Here is a 22487-nt window from a genome sequence, read left to right as displayed (position 1 = left end):
GTTCATGGCACTTGGGCATTTAATTACTCGATTAAGTCCTCAAAGCACATGGCTTTTGCTGCAGTGCTTTGTAAGTGGTTTATACACAGTTTGACTTCATGGACCTCACTTGAGGCTTTACTACTAAAAATGCAGACAAAACATTCAAATTAATCCTAGTAATTTTTTTATGGGTGCAGCCATCGATTCCCTGTGGTACTTGTGCAATGGCTTTCAAAGCCATGTAGGGCTTTTTCTGCTGATGCCAACAAGCCCTGGATCAGCTGTGCCATCACAGAACGGTGTTAATACAAACTTTGAAAGCGCAGGGCCCAGAAATTGAAGCACAACCCTGAAAACAGATGATAAAAATTGGATGGTAATTTATAAGGAGTCACAATCAGAGCAGAAAGAACTAGGACAATATTAGTTCTAATTCTCTAAATACAACCCACAGAATTTACAGTAAGATTTAATTTGGTTATTCTGGATACGGCTTTTTTTGGTAAAAAAATTTTAGAAGTCTTTCATCAAGTGTCAGATCTCTATTTACTGAGTTCTTCGAGGGATTTCAAATGTAAATGTAAATGCAAATACATTTCACACCAATACCTAAAGGGTGAAGTAGGTACTGAGCTGAACCAGATGTCCCCTGCTGTACTGTGAGGCCCAGAGCAGCACAGGAAGAAGAAACTGCAGTGCTTTTAGCGAATTAACTTCAGATTTGACCTACAGAGGCAGGCTTCTATGGGGTAATGCTAAGTAATTCACTGTAGGCTCATTTAATCCTGAGGTCTCTTGCAAACAAGGCTGCCAAATTGCAAAGGTGCTTTGTGAAATCACCTATTGTACACCAGATGCCGAATTAAGACTCCAGTGTTCATCCTCTGCCAAGTCCCCAGACACTAAAAGCTCATGTTTTACCTCACTAAAGACCCTTTTTTTTGACAACTGAATGAGAGCTGCAACAGGCTGCAGGTTGCCAATAAAAATAAGAGGTTTACTAAACTTTCGACATTAAATGCTAGACTGGGGGTCTTTAGCACTTTCCATAATGTAAAAAAATATAGAAAATACACAAAACCAATTTATGTAATGACACTCCCACATCTTGCAAGCAGTCATTCTACTAAAGAGCAAGTTTCCTCTTCTGCTTAAATCAACAGCAAGATTTCAACATACAGGAAAGTGGCCTTTACACAAATTTTATTTACCTTTTCTTCTCTTACATTAGTTCTGTGCTAATTTTAATTCTTTTTTCTCTTTCTCTCTTTTAGATTTTTTAACACATTACCTGAATAAAAGTTATTTGTCTTGAAATATTTGTAATTATTGAATTACATTAAACCCAGAATTTTCACCAATTAATTTATACATCATCAAAATAAGCATCCTTTCACTTCAGTCAAATACCAAGTTACAATGTTCAGAGAGATTGATGACTACAATGAGACCATGAATGCTGATGGTCTCCAGAATAAGAAGTCAGTAAGTGATAGGCCCACCAAATATCTGCCTCAGGAATACCTTAACATGTATTAGAACCACGAATTTCAGCAATGTAGCAAGTATCCCCTTTCATACGCAGTTTGAAAGGGAAAAAACACATTAGGATACCAAAAAGATATGTAATTATGTACTTTGAAAGCAAAGTAGTTGAGTAGAGTTGTCTTAGTTCAGGAAGAATTTCCTTCTGTCTTGGAAGGAAAAAGTCTTCAAGTGTCATTGATTTTTGCTCTTTAAAGTGGACACTAAATTATTTTGTGTCTCTCATGATAATAAACCAAATAGATATAGTAACAAGTCATTACAGAAATTAAAATTCCTATTGAAACAGTGTTATGTGAATTGGAATGAATAACAGAAAGGCAGGATGTGTTTTCCCTCTGTTTTCACCATAACTTTGTTCATGGATAAAAAAAAAGAAAATTAAGAAGTATGAAACAGAGAAATAAAAATGAAGCAAACATCAAATGCACAATATCCTGGTGACATATTTCCTCACACTGCACACTCATTCTTCTAACTTCTAGATGAATATAGTGAATACATATATTTGCAGGGCATTTACATAAACTTTAAATATTCACTAGAAATATTACCCCCCCAGGGCTAGTTCTTCTAGTGAAGCATCAACACACGGTGTTAAGTGGTTCAACAAAAGTAAAATGGACCATTCTCTCTATGCAAAAGCCTCTTTGCAGTTAGAAAGCTGCTGGTGGCTTTGTTTCCATCATTTGGATCATCTAGGAAGGTGGAAGCTTGAGTTATGTAGAGGACTTTGTTACTTCTAGGCAAGATTTCCTGATTGAAAATCTGTGAACTTTCGCTGTATATGCCATAAATCCGAGGTATAAAGGGACTGCAAAGGCCATCTGTGCAGTGTGACCCTTCCCAGGGACCTACTGAAGGCAGTGAAGTGCAGTTGAAAATGAATATGAAGTACAGTGCATGTTCAGGAAGGCCGGGATATCCTGACTGTCAAAATGCCAGGTGATGATCTCTGGAAAGCCCAAAGACATTTAGGATTCCAGACAACAAGCAGCCAAATTAGAAGTGTGTGATCCATTAGAGTTACCATCTGGAAATTCTGGGCACTCTTTTACAGCCTGTAAAATGAGCACAATCCAGAAGGAGAGGATTCACCTGAGAAAACCTGCGTGTAGGGAAGCTTTTCATTAGAAACTTCCCAGGGACAACAACGTGAAAAAAATAATACTGAATGCTGCTGAACTTCAGTTAGCTGGAATGAGGGAAACAGAGTAGGTTTCCTGAGCCCATCTCTCCCATGAAGGTCCAACTTGAGCAGAATGGACAAGGCTAACAGAAAACATCCTTCTGATCTGATGTAGAGTTGACAACGAAAAGCTGAGCTGTTAATATACAAGCTGAAGTCAGCTGAAAAGCTGGGTAAAAACTAGTTCTGTAGCTTGTTCATCATTAAGAAAATCCATTTAAACTTGTAAGGTGTTACTTTCCAGAAATGTATAAATGCTTTCTGCTGCCATCAGCTGTCTGCTAGAGTATCAGTATTTTGCAAAACGTGTTAACTTCATAAAGCGGAAGTTCCCTTTGGGAACCCACTGGGAATGGACCTCTGGCTCACACACAATAACCATTGCACAAAATAACAATAATAATTTAAAAAAAAATCTTATTTTAACTTTATTCTGTTATTGAAACTTTGCAATTGTAAATTTCTAATTCAGTAAAAACTAAGCAATAGAAAGTAGTATTTTTGATGAGAGTCCTTGTAGAAATTAAACCCCAGGCTTCTCAGAAGGAGAGGTTCATTATGACAGCAGTTAGTTTTAATGAAGCAAAATCAACCAAAAATGTGAACAAATCAGAATCACAACTTATTCCATATTGCTTATTATTTGGATAATTTTAATTCCCAGGACTGCACTCCATAGGCTGTTGAACAACCCCCCAGGCTTTTAGTTGCAACTGATGTGAAGGTGCAGAAGAGAGCAGCACTCGTTTGGCATTCATCGCGTGACTATGTCCTAAAGCTATCAAAAATCAGTGCTTGGAAATCAGCCCTTTCTCAAGGCGTAACAGCACTTACTGCCATTTCCTGATTGTTTTGAAAACCTTGGCATCAGAAATCTTTCTCTCCTTCTCTGCCACATTGGGAATTCTGTGGTGTTGGGTTCCACAGGACTTGGCAGCGTTTCTCCTCGTCCTTTCTGCTGTTAAACTGCCCCAGGGTTTCCCAATCAGACGCACATCATGCCTCCCATGGAAAAGCCTTTGAGAAATTCTGCTCTTCTGCACCATGTGGTTTGCAGACTACACAAGCTCTGAGACTGAAACAGTGCTTCCAGAGCCGAGCTGCTAATAGATTTCTAACACCAGCAGGACAAAACAAGACACAGAAGTGGCATGGTTGAGTGAAGAAAACCTCACTTACATGTTTGAATGAAACACTGCTGCGTTGCTGGTGGTGTACAAAAAAAAACCCCAAACAACAGTGTAGAACCATTCCTTCTTTCTCCTCTAGTTATTATTAATTTGTAATGCAAATACATACCATTTAGTAATCAGAGTGATAACTCTTGCAAACGCTGAAAAAGCTGATAGCACGGCGCAAAGTGTTTTCCTCGAACACTGTGGGAAGCTTCTCAACCTGGGACTTAACCTTGGGATTTGCAAAGCTACAGGAAGCTGATTTAAATATCTTTGTTCACACAACTTGGCCCACTAGTGCTCTCACTAAATTATAGCTGGCCGGTTGATTAAAGATGAAGGTATCCAGAAATGACTGGATTTGAGGACCACAAAAATCCAGCTGCAACAGCTGAGCCAGAATAGTTCAGATTTTGACCACTGCTCTCTATTAATAAGTTCCTTGGATAATGATCTTTGAATGTAAGCAGCCGCCATCAGATGCAACACATGCAAAGACAAGCTGCAGACATAAGGAAGCAGAGATGGATTGTTGCAAAGGTATCACAATGATCAAAATCGGCCTGACCACATATCCCAAACCAGGCTGTAAGAACAAAGGGCATCTTAATGGGTGGAAATTATTTGTAATATATTATTCTCTTCACATAATAAGGAGGAAGTCTTTTTTTTCCCTTTTGCTGTTCTCTTATATATTGGATTGAAACACTTCCTTCTGGTCCTCTCTGCCAAGTCACAGTATCAGAGGAAATATCAGCTCACTATTGTTAGTATATAAATTAGCTGAACTTCATCTAAGACCAGTCTGTGGAACTATTGTGCCAAAAAAAAAGGAAAAAAGAAAAAAGTACTGCAAAAAGTCTCTTCATGTACTGCAACACTATTTTAAATAAATCAGCACAGAAAACAGGATTCCTTTGGAGAACGTAAAGGAACATAAAGGGATAAATAAGGCAGCACGTGGAAAGCAGCCTCTGCAGGTGTCTTAGCTCCACATAGACCAGACAGAACCACTGTCATACTGATTATTACCTTATTCTGCACTACATAAGGCTGTGACTGTAATTGATTTTCTGGGTCAGCAGCAAAACTGAAATACTGGAAGCAAAAAAGTGGCCCTGCCTCTCTCTCCGGTCCTGTCCCCACCTTGGACTGGGGAAGAACAAACTTGACCTGGAGTTCCCACTTTCCTAAGAGCGACTGAACCTCCAGGCTCTAGGACAACCGAGGAGGGCAAACATGGCCAATGGCACCTCTGCTCTTAAAGTTGTTCCAGCAGCAGCATGCATATCAATTCCATGTGATGCAGTTCTACTCAAAAGTGGAACCAGCTTCAGCATCAAAACCCTATTTGTGATGAACCTGTGGTCCCTAAAAATGTTACCCAACTCTATTGATTAAATTTCAGGATAAGGCCAGTCTGGTCCTTCCGATAAGCTCAAGAAAATGCCGTCACTTTCTCAGTGACTTTGTGGAACTTTACAGCAGGCACTTAACCTGACCAGACAGGCCAAAATCAAAGTCATCATACAGTAATGCTAAAAAAAATAAATCACAGTGGAGCTGTTTTGCAACTGCTATATCATTTTTTTTGGGGGGGTGGGGAGTATGTCAAGAATAGAGGCACTCAATTGCCTTGAGCAATGCTGAAGGTATTACGCATGAAATCCAGGATAACTGTAAAGCTCACTGTGAGCTGAAACAACATGGCAACAAATGATTTCAGCCTCTCACTAAGATTGCCAGCACTTTGTCATTTCACAAACCTCTGAGAAGGCATGAACATTTGTTTTTCTAAATCTCAGACAGCTTTGGGTTTGCAAAGCTACATAAACAAATGAATTACGTGAAATCTATGACTGACCTACAAATCCCACCCTGCCTATTTCTCTTTTCACTTCCCCTCCTGGCAGTCCAAATTCAAGAGACATCAGTCTGTTGCTAGAGTAGATTTATGCTGCTGGAACATTTACCTTGAGGCCAAATGTTAGCTCTAATAACTATTTTTTATTCCCATCCAAAAGAATGTTTTCTGGCCAATGTTAAGGAACAGAAGGATACAGCAGGCTCATTTTGTCTTCTTGTTTTAAAACTTAGGGTAGAAAGAATATCAACCTCAAAATACAGTTTTTCTCTAAGTATATATATGTAAAAGTAGGGATTCCCACCTACCACAGAACTCTCTGCTCTTAGTAATTTTTAATGTTCTTTCCACATCAAAGATGTTCTGTGAACTTTACTGCTGAACATGTCAGTCTTTAATCCCACCATTTGATCTCTCCACTTGTCTTTCTTCAGCAAATGGTTATTATGTTTTTTCATCAAAAGCCTGAAATTTTCCTTCCCCCCCCTTTCAATTACTTCTGCTGGCACTGCTGTCAGATGCTGCTTCTGCAACTTTGCCAGCAACTGCTATGCACTAAGGAATAGTAAAATAAAATATTGCTAAAAAAGAAAAGATATTGTGAAGGACTTTGTGGCTTCATCTGATTAACTGTCCCTAAGCTGAAGTGTTAGGTAACTCCTCTGGGAACACATCTTGTTAAATATTCATAGATATCCAATTCTGAAGCCATAATACTGAATATTCATAGTGGAAACACAGTCCCATGAGTTTTGCTTAGCATATAAAGGAACAGAAATATAGCTGTTAAACTAAAGCCTGGCCTAAGCTGCACAATTTATACATGCTTAATTAGAATGGCTATAGTAAGGCTTATTAAACAAACATTTAAGAACTCAGATTTGGCCCCAATGCAAGCTAAAATTGAAATTTAATATGGGGTCACTTTTAACACAAACTAGAAATAAAGCCTGCTTTCTGATGAGACAGGATGACACTGGTTCAAGTTTTACAGTTTTGTAACCAAGAAAACTATTGCAGTAGTCACTTCATCATAACTCTTGGCACTTTAATGACTGCTTGTTTGATCTTGAACAGCCCAAGCAAAGACAATGTTGGTGTGTTCAGCACACATATATCACAGAATTTTTTTCAGATGTTTGAGTTGCCTGTTGGATCTTCATGTGCCAGCCTGGCTCCTGATAGCTCCAGGAGAATTCATCAGAAGAGGTCAATCTGCCCAGAGGCCAAAGCTCATGACTACTTTCCCCTAGATGAGGCTGCCTGAGTTATGATCAAGGAGCTACACATTCACTGACAGCATGGGGGAGGATGTTTTAGCAGGGGAGCCTTTAGCAAGGGAGCAGGACGAAGGACGAGTCTGCTCATCTGCTTTGGAATTGCGAGTCTTCTTACCCTGACGGTGGCAAAGCTGCAGCTCCTGCAGGCTCCCTTTGGTCAACCCTCTTTCCTCATTGACCTTGTCACTGCAAGGTGTGGTGGAGAAATTTTCTAAGGTAACCCATCCAGGGTTTATCCTCCTGTCCTCCCCTTGTCTTCCCAATCGGCTTTCCAGCATGGCTTGGATTAGCCTTAAATTCTTGTGGTTTCTTGTTTCAGATTTTGGTCTGGTCATTTGTCATCCTGGTCCTGTTTCTCCTCTCTCTGTTCTTAGAATGACAGAACACAGGATCACCTCTCTGGATAAGATTATAAACGCTTTGCTGTTGGATTGCCAGCAACGAGTCTCTGCCAAATTTATATTCTAAAATTCCCCGAGCAGCAATTTAATTACTTTATTTTGGATACAGCACCATAGCAGCTGCATTCATTTGATGAGGATTCATTATGGTTTATGGTGAAAACAATGGCAAATTAGCTCTGATGTGTTTTGGAATTTGCTCTTTATTTAGTTTAGAATAGCCCCGTTTTAGTGAGCACGACTCCCCAGCCCATTTGGCCCTGCAGACTGTGAGAAAGTAGGAAAGCTCTGACAGGAGTTCTTAAACATCAGATATATCTACACCTGTTGCAGCTTAGTTATTGAAGTCCTGCTGCTTGTGGTTAAAAGGGAATTACCATTCCGATCCATTCCACTATATTTTAAGGAATTTTCCAGAAGTATTTCAAAAGTCATGTGTATAAATCAGAACAAGTACATAAATAACAAATCCTCAGTTTTGTCCATATTTTTCATGGATGAACTTTTCCCAAAGCAGAAAAGTTATATCCCTACTAGAAATTTAGTAAGGGTTCTCAAGGAAATCTAAACCAAATGATTTCTGTGACTGCTTCCGAGCTCAAGTTTTAAGCCAGATTTGTGAAATATTTGCTCCATTTTTTGGAACTGTCTGAAGGACTTACAGTAAGTTTGAAGCACATGTGAGGGGGTGACATGAAGCCTAATCATAGGGCAAAATTCATGGGGCGGGGGGCAAAACCTCTGAAGATCAAATTTGTTCTCTTGCAAATTCCAAACAAAAGCTGCAGCTTCATATCAGAAGCAACATTAGAAGCTTTTGCCAGAGTGCTAACATCATGTGAGGGGTGTAGCTTCTGCAGGGAATTTTTATATTGAAAAAAGTCTTTGTATAAGGATAGCTACAGCACTGTTTTTGTACCTCTGTAGTTTATTTGGCTTTGTTTATGAATACAGATGTTTGGATTGGCAAAAATACTTTTCGTACACTTAACACAAGGAAAATGAAAGCTTTCTTTTTCCAGCTTTTCTCAAATTCTGGAAGGTTGACTCAATGTCAAGAGTCAAGTCTGTAGATACATCTTAACAGTGGTTTGGGATGATAAAGAGAACAACCCTTAACAGAGCTGGACGTAGAGTATTTGCTATAACCCCTTTTCATTCACAATTAAGGGCTATGGGTTGAATTGCTCCTCCTTGCTTAGGGTAACATTTGAAGTCCATTCAGTCACTTTCCTCAGTGTCCTACTCTGTAAGACCCTCATCAACTTGCTAAATGCACAGAAAACTATTCACTTACTAAATGAAGTCTGGATTTTTAGCCCACATTGAGAGACACCATAGATCAGGGTGGGATCGGACAGGCACGGTGCAGATGCTGAGGTAAAGGTATGGATGCACCACTGCAGGAGGGGCATAATGGTGGGCCCACAGAAACCAGCCATTGGCTTTGGCTGCTGGGAAATTGTATTTTATGCTCCTGACTTGTACATCTATTATCAGCACCTAGCACAGCAGTCTTTCCTAGAGTACACCTGCGCAGCCAGTGAAGACAGCTGGCTGCCTATGGAAGGAGAAAACAGAGCAGACTCGGTGGTCCCACCTCAGGCATGCCTGCACCACATCATTGCTGCGTCTGCTCACTGCCCACAGAAAAGGCAGGGAATTACCTCACCAAAGGGCCACACAAGTGGCAGAGATGCCTCAGCGGGATGACAGTAGTGTGCAGAGAAGACAGGGAGACCGGTGTAGCAGGATGAGCCATTGTTTGGCAGCAGCAGGCTTGTTAAGTAAGTTCAGTGATCCCATAATGTACTCTCTTGGTGCTAACAGTATGAATAAGGAAAACCTCAAAGAGACAATAATAAGCACCTAATAAATAAGTAATTACTAAGTGAGAACAGAAAAAAAAATCCAATAATACTGGCTGAAGCAGTGTGGGATTCTGCTGGTGTGCCTGAGGCTAGAATTTGGTATAGGCTGTAAGCATAAAGCAAAAGTAGTAACAGGGTCAAACTTTGAAAGACTGGACAGGAGGCCTTTTGTTCACACTACCAAGCTGTTACTGCCTCATAGCTCTAGAAATCAATTACATGAATTCTGATTCCTAAGCAAGAATACTGAAATTACGTATATACTATATAAAAGAGCAAAACCCTAAAGCTTCAAACTACCTTTCTTCTACCTGGCACACCCAGTTTAAACAGCTTCCCATGACTGAATCACTTTGCCACACTCCAGATTTTCTGAAAGACTTTTCCTTGGAATTTTTCTGTAGAAATAATGACTCAGAGAGAGAGCCCTGAGACAGGCAGCTTCCAAGATCGGATATTTGCCTGACCTTGGAGACCTCCTCAGGAAGGAAATGAGTTCCTCCAAGGAAAACATCTGACAGCAGATTCAGAGCCTATTCTGTAGGCAGGAGTTATTCAATGAGGCACTCTGGTTTTGAACTTCAGGGTGAACTGGGGTTCCTAGCATGCTTAGAATACATCAGGAAAAAAGAAACAGTAAAAAATAAGCATCCTCCCCTTTACTTTTGTTTCCTTGGAGTGACAGTTTCACTGCTAACTCTAAGCACAGCCATTACAAAACAAGCTCTCCCACATCTACATTTGTAGCTTGTGACAATCATTTACCTGTAACCCAACAATTTACTTGTACCCCTATACTGCAAACACTCAGCTCTGCACACAATAGAGGCAACAATTAGACTAAAATAGCTCCCTAATTTATTCAAAATTATGTTGATACTATACGCATTAAAACCTAAATCCTTCGCTGACTTTTATAGTGCTGAAATGAAGCACTCTGAGAGCTAAGAGCAGAACACCAAATGATGTTTGTTTGTTTGATTTTTCCTAAAGAGCAGTAGTGATTTATTTGGCAGGCAAATCGTATTGCTTTCAAGTCAGAACATGCAAACAGATTTAGTCAGCGCAAGAACCCTTTTAAAACTTCTCCACATTCAGACTTGGTTTAAATGACTTTCAAGACTTCAGAAAAATGTTTTATTAGCTTATCACTCTCTTTACCCAACCTCTTTAGCAAAAGGCATTACAAGAAAGTTAATCTAAAGAGGTGTTATTACTTAGAGTAATGCACTATATGTTGAGACAAAGGCTTTCAATTTGTATAAATATGGACAAAGCTGGAAGCAATCAAGTAAATTAAAGGGGTAAAAAAAGAGGTTCCTCCGATGATATTCTTGCCCCACAAGAACTACAGTAATGCATAGCATCCCACCCACATAAGGATTTCAGTGCATTGTAATTTCAGGAGAGCTGGAGCACGTGTCTCCCAAGTTAGAAAAGAAAGCTAATTCAGCAGAGGGAAAGAACGCATAAAAACCACAGAAAAGCTTCATGGTTGCTGCTCTAATTGGTGGATCTGAATGGAAAGGTCACTTTTTCTTCAAGAGCGATCATAAGAAATGCTCAAAAGAGGGTGAAAACATTATTGTATGGCTAATATAATGCCCCTTCCCCCCAAGCTGCAGCATATTTTTTAAGGTTGTAATCAAATGCAGAGGAGGGAACAAAGCCTGCCTATACTTAAGGCAGATGAAAGAAAAGATTGCATCATCACATAAATTCACCCAAAGTTTGCATAACCTCACCAGGCATCTCAAGTGGGTCCTTCCGGTAAGTGGGCACCTATCACCCCTTGGGATGAAAAAGGGGGCTCAATGCCGGATCTCCCTCACTTGGCGGTGTTTTTAATGCACTGGTGAGTTTTAAGGCTTAGTGCTAGCCTTCCAGCAGCAAGCACTTACAGAAAAGCAAACGTGGTTCACTCTGCCCAAGCTGAAGAACACCCTGTGCCATGGGAGAGCCCCCTGTGCTGGTATGGTCATCCTGGAGTGACTCACTTGCCCCAGCAGCCCCCAGCATCTGTGTACAGAGGGAAGCAGGAACCATAAGAAAGACCATGAAGCAACCAGGAGGTCACAGGAGGTCTGCTGGAAAAATACAGGGGATTTCTCTCCCAAACATTCTCCTCTACCAATCTCTTGCATATCTGCACATCTGTTTTTTTCCCCTTTTATAGTTTATGGGATATAGTGAGGTTTGGTATATTCAGAAAAGCATTGAAAACATTGGAGTCTGGATTGAAACATTTTATTTTTAAACTGATTATGTCAGTCATATTATTTGTAATATTTTAATAGTTCTTGCAATTATTCCTTTGAAGGCATTTCTTGCATGTATATGTTTAGAGGCTTTGGGCCACAAAAAAAAAAGAAAGTCTTAAATACCTACTCAGATGAATCATCATTCATACTCTGAATAAAAATGTATTCTTCTCTTTAGTAACTTACTATTAAGATAGATATTGCTTGAGTTCAGTTTGAATAAGTTACATTCTCCATATGCTGCTGGCTTAATCTGGAAACAAAGTCTGCACGCACTGTCATTAGCTGCAGCCTAACAAAGTCTGCGTAATGCTTCCATCACCAGACGCATGTGTTGTGAACAGCTGCCTGTCTTTAATCTCTTTTAAAGTTTGACTGTATCACAGCAAACAACAGAACTTGGGTAGACAGCCTCACATTTCCAAACAGCCAGGATGTCTCCAGAGCTGAGTTTCAGTAACACGGGAGCTTAGAGCAACTGCCAGCCAGCATCAGCAGAGCACTGGGTGCCTACCAGGGGGATATCAATGCATACAGCCAACACAGCAACACAGGCTCTTCTCTGTCATGGGATGTTTCTGATTCTCTAGTAGTTAATAAAAGGGGATGTCTTTTTTTTTTTTTTCCTCCCCACCTGTAACTCATTGTACCTAGCAACTTCTCTGAGACTGAAACATGTTACAAGCTTGAACTGACATCGCTGTTCAGAGATAACCTGAAATCTCACTGTAAACTGCTTGGGGAACACAGGAAACTTTGGCAAACCTTAAGTTTTGTTTGTGGCAACTCTTAAGACTTGCTGCAAACTAAGCTTAAGGGGTATTTTGCTTGTGTGCCTGTGGATACTTTTAAGAAAAGAGAAAAAACACATTATTTTGATAGGGGAAATCCTGCTTTTTTTTTTATTTCATCTGCTTCGAATCTTGGAAAGATTTTCTGGATGTGATTAGCCAGTGTTTTCCCCAGGTCTGATACTCTGAGCGTGCTGAGAAATCTCCCATCAGAGATATTCCAGTTTATTTGTAGCTGAACAGGTTAATGTTTATCTTCTGAGGGGAAAATGGAAGTTTGATACCTTTAAAGCATGTATTTTGAAATATATGTGAATTACAGGAAACAGCACAGAAAAAAAATGCTGGGGTGGCATATGATTTTAGGTATACCCCTTATCGAGAGGTATATTAACAATCCCATCCTGTTATTAGTCTTTGGACCTAAGATCTCTGTCCACCTTTTGTTCCTGTCTCTTCACTCAGCCTATCAGATTGATGTTCCCATCTTCATCTGTCCTGGCATTAACAATGATTTCTCACTCACAACTGGTGAGCCTGCAGTATGCAACGGTGTAAGAAATGATTCATGCAGTACAACACTAGGAAGGAATCCCATCAAAAAGGCCCCTTTGTACTTTCTAGCTATTTAAGAAAAGACTGTACATTTTATTACTATTTATTGTCATTTATATGCCCTGTAGCATATGTCTATTCTTGTCGTAACAGGTTTTTGTTTTCTTTTTATTTAGAATACCCCTTGGAAAAAAAATGTTATATCAGAATTATAATTCCATTAAGAAATGGAAGCTGAAACACTTATGAGATAGAAGAAAATCTCTGTGAAGTATAGATTCTCTCTTATTTTGGAATCTCTCAGGATGTACACTGGGACCTCTTCTTCTAACTGAAATGCACAAGAATCCAAGCTTTTCAGCATAGTGACAAGGGGGAGTGAGGCTACTGTATTTCAAACCTGTATAATTATAAGAAATCAAATACTAGTGTGTCTGCTGAGTTGTGGAACTAGCCAATATTTTTTTTTCCTTATTTAATCTTCCCCATTACATGATGCCAACAGCTTGCCTGACTATTACTGTGACCATGTAAAATTTCTATGTACCTGTCATGCTTGCTTTTGTATTTTTTTCTAAGCATAGTTGAATGAATAGTCCTTGAAGCTTGGATCATATCTCATGCATTTGTACAAGATCTTATATTACAGGACTTTTTAAATTGAGCCTTAGGGAATTACAATAGTAAAACTAAGTAAAATAATTTCTATACTGTACAGATGCACTTGGCAGATGATGGTACAGAGAAATATTGTCTATTCCAAAGTAACAAATGCCATCAGAGATTTCCTTTTTTGTTTGTTTTTTTTCTTAACAAATCCTCACCTTCTGTATAGATACGAAGTTGTGAATTATATATTACTCCAGCCAAATATCTTTCCCATTTCAAACTGTCAGCATTTGTTTTCTGCAGCAAATGTTCTGTGGGCCACTAAAAGGCTACGAATGAGAGGTTTGTCACAGTTTAGAAGATAATTCTCAATATCACAACTAATTGAACAGATAAATCACAAGGGGGAAAGCTAGCCAGAGGCTCTCCTGTTACATTTCTCATCTGTGCTGAATTTGATCCCTTTCATACTGTAAAATATAATTATTGGATGATACTGCTACTTTATGCTATTATGGCCGACGGTCTCTAAGGAAGCTAAAATTGCAAAATTTCAAAAGACAAGACTGAGATTACACTTTGGAAGGAAATTTTCGTTTCTCAAAAAACGCAAGTGTTGTGATCATGGAAAAAAACCCAAACCACCAAACTCTGCTGCTTTTAAAGTCAAAATGATGCAACTTTGAACATGCATTCAGTACAAACACATAAATAGGCCAAATTTTCTGGAAGTGCAATAGTCTTGTACTTAAGATAGATGGGGAAATAAGTCTACAAAACTATACTCCTCACATGGACTCATTCCTTGTTTCTTTTCCTTCCCTTTCTACTTTTCAGTGCTCGGAATCTCACAGAGACGAAGTGTTTGCTGTCACATTATTTTTCCAAATATTTGAATGAAAATAAGATTATACCATAACAGAAGTTCAGAATATATATACCTAACATATAGACATGCAGTTTCATACTCTTCCATGCACGCGTCAGTGCCACCAAAGAGTGTGAGATCTAGCCTACTGTCCATGGTAAGTGGTTTTAGCCATACTCCCCCATCTACCCTTATCACTCCTTAGTAAAGCCCTAAAACAATTAGCTTACTCATGCTACTTATCAGTTATAAGAAAAAGTACTGTTATGCTAACACTCATAAATGCTCTGCCTTCGAAAGGTCACTTGTTTGTAACTTTTCCTGTTACCAACCCTATCTTTGTTACCCTGGTAGACAGACACTACGTTGCCTTAACCTCATCTGTCTGCTTAATTTCCATTTTTATTGCTTTATTTTTTTATTGCTTTGTTACTTATTGTTTACACACAAATCTTCATTTTGAAGAAGTATCTGTCACGCTTTATATTCCACCTCCAACTCTCAAGCATCATATCATCTAAAAATCCATAGGCAACTAAGGGCCATTCAGGAGGCCATTACCATAATGAAATTCAGAGCTAGAACATGAACTTAAAGTCCATTATCTGAACAGTTTGAACCTGATCCACAGAAAAGCATGAAAATGCATTTTACTTAATGCTTTGTCTGCCTTCACTGGAAACCAGTTATGAGAACAAAGATAATAATGCCATACTGTTTACAATTTTACTTAATTCTCTTGTTCTTCCTGTATAGATTATGCCTTCAACACCATCATTTCCACTAAAAATCGAAGGAAGTAAGTAGTACTTTATTTATAACTGTTGTAAAGTCATAGGCCATTATCCACCATCATAAAGACAAGGAACTTCAAACTAATGTTATTACTCTATTGACATTCTTCTCTATTATTCTTCTAAACTCTACCAGCTGGAGGAAACACAGGCACTGGAGACAACACCAAAGAGAGTATGGTCTAAAGTTTGCCTTAATGTTTATATATTAATGTAATAAAATATGTGCAGCTGGAAAACCTTTGTAATAAATTGTTCCTATATCAATCACCTTCATGCAAAAACTTCGTATTTTTAGATCTTTGCAAGTACTTAAGCACAGACCTTTAGTTCCATTTCTGCATCTATTTCTGGGTTAAGTAATATCAGGTAATATTGCATGCTAATATATGTGACCATTCATCATTTTAACTTCATAACACATAATACACTGAAATATATGTCAAGCAGTTTTTAATAATAGTATCAAGCTGCATCTAATCTAATAACAATCTAATAATGATGAAAACCCATGAGTTCCCATTTTGTCAGGTTGGATACAGTAGTTTAATTGTATGTTAAACCTGCATAACTGGCACTATAGAAAGTCACCTTCTACACTCTGCATCGATTAAGTACAATGTAAGGGCAAGTACCACTTATCTAAATGTTTAATAACATGTATCACTGTAACACTGACTTACTACGTCTTTCTACATATCAGTGCGTTTCTTTTTAGTGTATATAGCTTCCATCAAATAGGATGTGAAAATATTCAGATATATTCCAAATACATCAATAAGCATGTAGTTTATGTATATATATGTCAGCAAAATATTTTTACTGACCTACACATGTATATGAAACTGATACAACTACTTTAAAAAATAGGTATATATGTATTTATTCAAATTCAAGATTCTAGATGTTAATGATGTTAGACATGTATTGGGTCTGGCTGAGGAGGAGTGACTTTTCCCCACAGCAGCCAGCCCAGACTGGCCAAAGGGATATTCTGTACCATCTGATGTCTGCTCAGCAACAAAAGCTAAGGGAAAGGAAGAAGAATGGGTGGCATTAGTTATTTATAACATTTGTCTTCTGGAGCAACTGCTATGAGTACTGAGGGCCTGCTTCCCGGGAAGTGACCGGACATCGCCTGCTGATGGGAAGTAGAGAATAAATCTTTTGGTTTTCCTTTGCTTCTGTGCATGGCCTTTTGCTTTTGCTTTATTATTATTATTTGCCCTTGTCTTGACCCATAAGGAGGTTTTCTTCCATCTTATTTTCTCTCCCCAGTCCAGCTGAGGAGGGGAGAGACAGAGTAGCTTTGGTGGGCACCTGGCCTCTAGCCAAAGTCAACCCCCTACAGACCTTACTAGAACTTATGAGTATTTCTATGCTAGACAAACAAGTCTACATATGCATGCATACAAACATACGCAGTATTGTCTCAATATACTAACACAAGCACTACAAATGTGCACATTAAATGAATAACATTTATATAGCCACATATTTACATATATGTGTCTAATATATGTATAAGTTCAGAAACCAATATTCCCAGCTAGTCCACCCAAACAACTTATTTATATGAGTATAGATTTGTAAGTGCTGGGTTTTTACGGTATCACAGTATACCAATAACAATCTAGCTGCAACTACAAAATAATGCCAATTAAAAATAGCTGGACAGCTTCAGCACATATTTTGCCAGTATCTCTGCAAAGACATTTAAACACAAGAAGTTTTTAAATTCGTAAAATATGCCTGCAGGGAAGCAGACATACTTTTGTGCTCTATTTGTTGAAGCTACAGACTTGACAAACTCTTCTACCTTTACAAAGTCAAAGTAGGCTTATAAGAGTTGAATGCAATTTTCCCTATGTGGAAGCAGTTTATGGCTGCTTCCCACCAAAGAATATTTGTGAGTAATTGAATTGACACACCGTGGAAAACCGAACCCTTACATCCTGAATCAACAGCACAGGAAATACAGATGTGTATAGATTCTGTCACTAAAACTAGATGAAAACCACACAAACAAGAAGCTCCCTTTTGTTCCTGCAATTGCTGAGTGCCTTTCAGAGGGCTGCCCTGCCTTCGTAAACATGCCCAATACACGTCAGAACTAATAAGATTCTAACAAAAACATGGAGAACCACAGCTAACCTACAGCAGTTTGATTTAACAAAAGATCTTTATTGATTAAGCACACAAAAAATGTGGCCAGATTATTTTTTGACAAGAATATATGTGTCAGTGACCAGATTCCCAGTTAATACGAAGATGAGTAAAACCACCGGTTTCAAAGGAGTTATGCTGGCTTTACACCATATAAAAATATGGCTTACTATGTACCTTCTTCTTTTGTTAACACCTTCTCGTGGCGCTTCACTAACCTTAAGTGGCAATATCTTTCCATCTATACCTTCTAACTTCTCTCAAAAATATTACCTCTTGTACAAAACAAATCTTATATTTTATTTTTCCTTATAACTTCATTGAGTATAAATATATCTATATAAAATAGTAATTTTATTAAATTCATCTGAAAAAATGTAATTCTTAATTATCTTTTCCTTTCCATTGCAACAAGAAAAAAACCAAAGAATCAATATCACAAGTACTTAGTCATACATAATTTCTTTGAAGTAATATGGTGAGCTAAGTGTAAGTATTTTCACCTTCTGTTTCTAAAGCTCTCATTATTAATGTAGCTAAAAATTATTTCAAATTTATACCACTATTTGGACCACCACTTCATAAATTTAGCATATCACCACGATATTTCTTGTTCCCTGGTTTGGACATGGTTTATCATTTTTCCATTTTCAATACGCGCCTGCCTATGAGCTACTTTAAAAAAAAAAAACCAACACAACACTGCCACATCTATAAACACTAAAACAGCTCTAACTGTGAAGATATATCATTTAGTCATGCAACTGAGCAAGGATGGACCATTCCTGGAAGAATACAGGTGTCCTCGATCCTCTCCACCCTGGTGTAAGTTGAGAAAGAAAAGCACCTCTCAGGGTTGGAGCTGTAGGCGCCAAAGGAAAACACTTTCTCATTTTCAGATGTCCACAATTGCTAATACATTGACCTCTAAACTTCAGCATAGATGCCTCTGTTGGAGAAGTGTACAGAACTCCTAATTAAGGGGTTTCTTTTTTGCCACAAAAGGAGCTAGATTGTAACGGCATCTTTTGTCCTGTGCTTAACGAAGGGTGAGATATTGCTTAAATAATTAGTAACAGTGCTGGAAGAGAATGCAAGTAATTAGCATAGCTTGACACCCAGAGCAACACCAGTTGCTGTTGTTAGCATCAATAATGTGTCAATTTAAAAAGAAAAATCACTTGAAGGAGTTTTCTTTTTTAAAGATACAACTAAGCACCCATTTTTTAATGAATCTACTATACTATCAGCTACCACACACTCTTTCTTTCAGAATACTTTTTAAAGATTTGGGCAGCCTGTCTATCAAACCCCATGATACATTTTAAAACCCACAGCAGCAATATAGCAAGCAACAACCTGTATTTTCAGGTGGGGATTTTCTGACCCACTTGACCACTGAATTTGCCAATGGCATGTGCACGTTAGCTATAAATTAACAAAGACCATGTACACGCTTGTACCTAAGATTTACATTAGCAACATGACCAGTGGCTCAAGAGGTAATATCATTTCTGAAGGAGGTCTGAACGTGAAAATGGACCTGAAATTCTTGTGTGTCAGCTACCAACCACTGATGTGAACAGGTATCATTCCGTTACTTCTTAGGAATAAGTGCCAATCTGCCAAATCGAAAATCTCATTCTTGGAGATCTGATATATCAAATAGCAAAAATTTCCGAGATGGAAGAGGCACCAAGGAAAGGAAATGTATAATTTTCAGATTGCCTTCTTATGAATGGAGAACTCATGCTGGATCTGGATAGAAACCACCTAGCCTACTGTTCCTGTGCTGAGTATAAACATATCCTCATCACTGGCATAATTGGTATGACTGATGTCATTGCTAGCATTAGCAAAGTGAAATAGACTGCTTCATGACAAACAGGGTAGGAATCGGAGTTCACATAGATCAATAATTGTCTGTCGAAACTACTTTAGTTTTAGATAGTTTGGGTACAAAGAAAGTACATATGTCAAAAAATCCTCCAAGACCCAATCCCATTATAAACAATGCTAAATCTTTCCATTATAGAGAGTTATTTGACTCAGGCCTACACTAACCATTACGTTAGTACTTGAATTACTCTTTAAGTAGGCTGGTGGTAAGTACTTTACTAGGCTTCTGGGTAACAGACTGGGTAACATCTGATGTAGATGTTACTTGCCTGTTTATTACTTTCAGAGTTTGCTTAGGCATCTTTGTACAGAAAACTCATAGATCACGCAAAAATACTCTCATTTTTTCCCTACCTACCTGCAATATTCAGTAAAAGATTTCAAGAGAAGACACTTGTCTTCTTTCAAGACTTGTTGTATGTCTGTATGTCCAAACAAGGCTTTTTTTAAAAATATCCTTAGAAATATACTTATCTGGTATTTATTATTGAAAACATTTCACATTAAGTAGTGCATTTCTACTCATATAAAGTCCATAAACAATACACTGTTAGCTTTCTATATAGTAGTACCTGTTAAGGATATAAGCCTGCTGGATTACTGAAAAGCATTGTAAGCTCAGACACCTTCTATTCACGTTTGTAGTCCATGTCCCATTTTATCAATGGCCAAACTCTTACCTAATTAATAAACCAGTCCAGAAAGAAAAAAATAACAACTCGCCCTCAATAAATATAAAAGCCTTCAAGAGATGAAAGGAAGCTTTTGGGTCCAGGTAAAGGAGAATCTTTGTAGATACAATCACAGAATATGACCTGCATGCTTGCCCATGCACCGAGGCACAAGATCCATACAGCATGTGTATGCAGGTTTCACCTGCACTTACCTAAAGTTACCGTAGACATGTGCAGACACATATTTTTGTCTGAAGGTATTCAAGAAAAACCCTCTCAGTTCAACCCATTTATTCAGCTTCTTTTTCCACCTCTGAAATGCTGTGTGGGAAGCCCTGCAGATCATCTCTGCCCTCCACACCTGTGATTTCTGGATTGCAATCCACCTTCCAAAAAAATTCCCCCCCCCCCCGAGCCATGCTCAGGCACATGCAGACTGTCTGGGGGGGAGTGGGTGGAAAAAAGCATGGGGTGCTTAATTCCTGCCTTTGCTCTGCAGCAGCACCTAAATCGGCAAGGGAGGAATGTACACCCAAGCGGGTGAGAGGCCACTTGCTGTAGCCTCTCTGCTCCGTGTGAGCTGTATCTCCGCCAGCTGCCTGGAGAGCTGCCAGAGCACCCTGTGACCTGGCTGTCCACTGCCACCCGTACCAGGGGTGTCCTTCACGGGGACAGGGGGCTGCCGGAGCCATTCAGCTACCTGGTAGGAGATGTGTAGGGAGCTCACTGAACTGTGGGAATACCAGAAGAAGCTCAGAAACAATTTCTGTTTTGTTTCCAGGGCTGCGCCGTCTGTGAGCCTGGGTGGGAGGCAACACGGGAAGAGCAGTGCTGGCATTCGCTTTCCCTGGCTGGATGGGTAGCTGGCATCCCTGAAGCCGGCGTGGATAAATGCATCTCCTGTTAGCGGTGATGCAAAGGGCTTTTCACAATGAAAGCAACCAAATGAAAACTAATCAACAGCAGAGCGTACGCAAAGAATGCCTGACATTTCAGTCAGCACCTATGCGCAGTCGGCACTAAACCTTGCCGGCTGCCAGGAATAAAGATGGGGGTAGATAAAACGATTCATCTAAACAGTAGGATATGCTACATATTCCTTATGATAGCTTTAGAGAGAGCAAAGCACAACTGAGGAATCTTAAGCAAAATCTGATACCTTTGGAATAGTGATGAGCAAACGCACATATAGATCTGTACGTACATACGTGCATCTCGTCCGATTAGAATGTGCACCTACCTTACCCAACCCCTGCCCAGATGAGGGATTTAGCATGCAACCAAAGGGGACTTTGCTTCCCAACTTACACGCAGCTTGACTAGAAAGGCCAATAGGTAGCACTAACCTTTAGCTTGTCATAGCGCTCACTTAAAGCTGCCACCTGATGGTCACGGTGTCGCCCAACCAGTTTACACAAGGCACAGATTAACTGGTCGTCGGTCACGCAGTACATATTAACTTTCTCATCCTCGTGCTCCAAGCACATTAATCCCCTGATGTGAGAGTCCGGGATGGGCTCGATGAGACGGTGGCCGGTGAACGGCTTCTTGTTGGGGTGAGTGGCTTTCAGGCACTCCTCGCAGTAGGACACCTCGCAGGTAACACAGGTTTTCACCGCTTCCTGGGCAGGGTCCTGGTCACAGAACTGGCAGAGGACCTTCTCGCAGGACGACATGCTGTTGCTATCGAATGCCCGCTCCCGGCGGGTCTCGCTGGGGGAATTGGGCCCGCTGACCGAGGCTTTCTGAAACCTGTCGATGATGTTCTGCAGAGTGACGTTGCGCTTCAGCCCGTCTAGACCGCGCTGGCTGAGGGTGATGACATAGCGGCAGGTCGGGCACTGGAAGGCGGTGATTGACTCCACCGGCTCGTTGGTGGCGCAGTGGGAGACCAGGATGCGGTGCGCGCAGTTGAAGCAGAGGCTGTGAGCGCAAGGCAGCAGCAGCGGGTCTTCAAACAGCTCCAGACAGATAGGGCAGGTCAGTTCCGACTCCAGTGTTTCCATCTTCAGGCAAAGCTTTCCTGTGGCGTCAGCGAAATCCAGGGAAGCTGATCAGCTATCTGGAAACACATGTAAAATTCGATTAGGCGAGAGAAAACATGAGGGGTCAGCCATGGGGGGTTGTCAACTTTCGCCACTGCTCCTGGGGCTATCAACCCGCCACGCCGGGCAGGAGAGCAATCTAAAGTTTTGAGCCTGCACATGCACACATCAAGGTATTTAAAACTGTACTGCTTTGGGGTTTTTTTTTCTCACTTCTGTTCACTTAAAAATGCAAAATAAAAGCTCCTTCTTAATTTCTTTCTCTTTCCCTTTCTCTCTCATGAGCTGGAGGAAAACAGCAGATGTTTCTGTGCATTATTAAAACCCAAAACGATGACCTTCAAACAAACAGCCTATTAAAGCAAAATTAGATTTCTTCTGCAGATGCTGCTTTTGGCTTTATTAATCTAGTAGTAAAACTTTTTTTAAAAAAAAACCCCTCACCATTATATAGGATTAATCCAGAGTATTAACACCTTACATCTCTCATTGCTACTAAAATTAAGAGAGTTATTTTC

General features: G+C 39.6%; 1 protein-coding gene across 2 annotated transcripts in view; it reads right to left on the bottom strand.

The window, feature by feature from the left end:
- Nucleotides 1-21930, bottom strand: part of MID1 (midline 1) — a gene marked incomplete at both ends in the record, with an annotated part of 97036 nt that extends 75106 nt beyond the window's left edge. For both annotated transcript variants that reach the window (XM_084272824.1, XM_084272825.1), the window contains one exon: nucleotides 21271-21930. In XM_084272824.1, the coding sequence (XP_084128950.1) occupies nucleotides 21271-21930 (660 nt within the window). The remainder of the gene's footprint in view (nucleotides 1-21270) is intronic.
- Nucleotides 21931-22487: the final 557 nt, after the last annotated feature.

The sequence above is a fragment of the Gallinula chloropus genome, assembly GCF_964237585.1.
Source record: "Gallinula chloropus genome assembly, chromosome: 1".
NCBI lineage: Eukaryota > Metazoa > Chordata > Aves > Gruiformes > Rallidae > Gallinula > Gallinula chloropus.
This window is presented reverse-complemented; position numbering and strand designations above follow the sequence as displayed.